The 3597-nt window shown below is 36.5% G+C and overlaps 1 protein-coding gene across 1 annotated transcript; it reads right to left on the bottom strand.

The window, feature by feature from the left end:
- Positions 1-314: 314 nt before the first annotated feature.
- LOC131395721 (olfactory receptor 5D13-like) lies at positions 315-1259 on the bottom strand. Its single transcript, XM_058527560.1, has one exon. The coding sequence runs from the start codon at positions 1257-1259 to the stop codon at positions 315-317; it is 945 nt and encodes a 314-aa protein (XP_058383543.1).
- Between the last annotated feature and the right edge of the window lie 2338 nt (positions 1260-3597).

Here is a 3597-nt window from a genome sequence, read left to right as displayed (position 1 = left end):
ATCTCATCTTGATCCTTACCTTCATTACATCTGCAAAGACCCCATTTCCAAATAACATCACATTCTGAGCTTCTTGGTGGACATGGATATTTTGGGGACACTTCAACCCACAATGCTTACATTATTTCACATATGGTTCACAGCTATTTTACTAAACAGTGGAGTGAATAGAAATCAAATGATCAAATAACAAGTTATTACAATGGATTTAAAAATCTGGTAAATTGACTAGATAATTTGAATCATCATCTCTAATAGAAGCATTGAACAATCCTCAGTATAATAAATCAAGTTCTTTTTAGAAATGTAAATCTTCAACAAAAGTGGATTGAGTGATTCATTAATTTCCTGACACTCTCCTTCACATCTTTGTTCCTGAGGCTATAGATCAGAGGATTCAGCATGGGAATCGCCACTGTGTAAAATATAGAACCTACTTTGACTATGAGCCATGAGTTTTTGGAGTTGGGTACACAATAAAGGAATAGGACAGTCCCATGGAAAATGGTGATGGCGGTCAGGTGGGAGGCACAAGTAGAGAAGGCTTTTTGGCGTCCACTAGCAGAAGGCATTTTTATGACAGTCACAAAAATGAAAATATAAGAGGTGAGGATGACTACCAGGCTGCTTACCTCATTGAATATGGCAGTGACAAAACAGAGCATTTGGCTGATGTAGGGGTCAGAGCAGGCAACAGACACGATGACTGAGTGCTCACAGAGAAAATTATTTATGATGTTAGACCCACAGAAGGATAATGCCAGGAGAAAATATGTGAGTGTCAGGGAAGAGACTATACCCCATGTGTAGGGCCCAGCCACTAATGATGCACAGAGCTTTGGGGACATGACTGCTGTGTAGAGCAGAGGGTTACAAACTGCCACAAATCGGTCATAGGCCATCACTGCCAACATGAATGTTTCTGTCACTGCAAATATACAGGCCAAGAAGAATTGCATGATGCATCTTATGAAAGAGATGGTTCTGTCTTCCGCAACCAGGTTCTCCAACAGTTTAGGTGTAACTGTAGTAGAATAACAGAAATCAACAAAGGACAAGTGGCTGAGAAAAAAATACATGGGGGTGTGGAATTTAGGACTGATCCTGATGATCACGATCATGCCCAGGTTCCCCAGCACAGTGACTGTGTGGACTGTCAGGAACACTAGAAACAAGGACCCCTGGAGGTCTGGATATTCTGAGAATCCGAAGAGGGTGAATGTGGCTCCAGCACTCTGATTTCCTTCAGCTAACAACATGATGGTTGTTGGAGAAAATCTGAAATAATGATAATAAAAATTATCAGGATGATAGCACATTTATATAACATTTCCCATGCGGCAGGCATTGTGCTAAAACATTAAAATATATTAATTTAGATCTTCAAATACCACTGTGAATTGTAAAACAAGTAGCCCCATATTTTACATAAGGAAACTGAGGCATATATGAGTTAAGGAACTTAGAGGTTACACAGCTTGTTAGTGATGAGTTGGGTTTTGAAGTTGACCCTGAGTGCCAGAATTTGAACAAAGTTTAAGGTTAGACAGAAAAGTATTCTACATTGTTGTAGAAAAATGTGTGTCTTTCACACTTCCATCATTCTGAGGATCTGTGTTTTTTAATAGCAGTAATATAACAGTGAATATAATTTAGCACTAAGATTTATAAAGGAAGGATCAGGAGAAGTAAAGCATTAGAGGAGATAATAATTATATAGTTATGATGTTCAAGCTGAAGATAATAGGAAAGGCAGCATTTATGAGTCACCACAAGACTTTGAGTTTTGAAAAAATATATCGATTTTGAAGGAAACATAGCCCTATATATCTTCAAGCTTTCTATTGATTTTATCCTCATGCTACATTAATTGCTTTAGTGTTCTAAAAACAATGTAGCAACCTGGTAAAATGATGAAGTTGCATTTATGACATGTTGTTCCCTCACTCCTGTGTTTTTTTCCTACTAAAGTGTTTTCTCACTTAGTGTCATGATGCTCTAAACATACTCATCTAGATTCCTCAATCATTATCTTCTAACCTTCTATTATTACTCTTTAATCTGATAACTTTACTAGGCATATTATAACATTAAATACTCATCGAATATCTGACTTGGAGAGTAACCTAAAACGTGTTTTGCTCAAGCCTTCTGTATTCTCTAGAGAAAGCTAGAGAATACGGTAATAAACGCCAATGGTTACGTACTCACCTTCAAAATTTCCAGTGATGGAAACATTGGTTCTGATTAAAGCTACATATGTGATTATCTTGTTTTGAGCTGTGCAAACTTTGTTATATTTGTATACGTTATTTTGAGAAAGCAAAAGCATCTTGTGTTCTCAAGTGGTTCATAACCACAGATGTATCTTTAATCATTTACCAATGATTAAAAAAAATTAGTTTATAGTAATAACTTGTGCCAATAACAAGCACATGTCTGAAATTTTCAGGTTAACAAAAGACTACTAGCATGACTCTCATAGACAAAGACATCATTTTTAGTTTTGTCTGACCAGGTCAAGGTAGAAAGAAACTATTATCTCATTCATAGCTAAATGATTTTTTGACATTCAAAAAAATGTATTTCCTACATGTAGAAAAGAGAATGTGCAGGAAAATGACAAAGAGCTAATGACAGATCAGCATAATGAAAGAAGCATGGGATTGGAAACACATAGTTAAATTCAATTTCAGGCTTTGTCATTTACTGTGTTATCTTTGGTGAATTTCTTGAATTTTCTGAGCCTCAACTTCTTTATCAGTAATAATGACATAATGCATATTTCACAGGTGTGTAAGTATTAAATCAGGAAATGATATTAATATACTTAGTGCAGAGTCTGACAGTTGTGGCATCCAGGAGATGTAAGTTCCTCTACTCTCATGCTTTTTAATTCAAGTGCTGTGACTAATTGATATTATTTTTAAATCCTTATACTATTTTTAAAAATCTGAGAAACAGATCAAGAGCCAAAGTGTGCAGTAATCAACACTTGGGCACAATTTCAAACGTCAAAGGTTAACTCAGCTTTCATTCTTTTGGTCTTGTCCTCTTAATTCACCACTTACCGTCCTTCAACAAATTGTCTGTCGTTCCCTGGCTTTCTCATTATTATCTGACTCTCTTGTGCTCCCTTTCTAATTTCAGGTTAGTGTCTGTGGGAGACTTAGCAAGCTGCAGTCATTACTCAGGTGGATTACGGTAGCTGAGGCACAGTCAACTTCCCCTAGTGCTGCTAGCTTGTGCTGTGAGAACATCAGATTCTCCTTCCCTTGATTATCATGGTTATTATGATAGTCTTTGGCTCTTAAAACTTTGATTTCTCCCTATTAGCTAATTCTAAATGTCTCTGCTCAGTTTTACCTAAAAGCCTTACACTAGCTGTTCCCTAGTGTTCAACCTTCTTCGATTGTGCCAATATTCTCAGTTTATAATGAACAACACTTATTTATTCCTCGGCTTATTTGATTTTTCTCTTCTTTCACCCAGAACACCCTCTTCCCTAGTGTACTCATGCAGCACTTGCAGTATATAAAGCTTTAAATGAAAATCACTATTGCAAAGAAGCTTTCCCTTTTCACTCCATCAATGTTT

Source organism: Diceros bicornis, chromosome 31, assembly GCF_020826845.1.
Source record: "Diceros bicornis minor isolate mBicDic1 chromosome 31, mDicBic1.mat.cur, whole genome shotgun sequence".
Lineage (NCBI taxonomy): Eukaryota > Metazoa > Chordata > Mammalia > Perissodactyla > Rhinocerotidae > Diceros > Diceros bicornis.
This window is presented reverse-complemented; position numbering and strand designations above follow the sequence as displayed.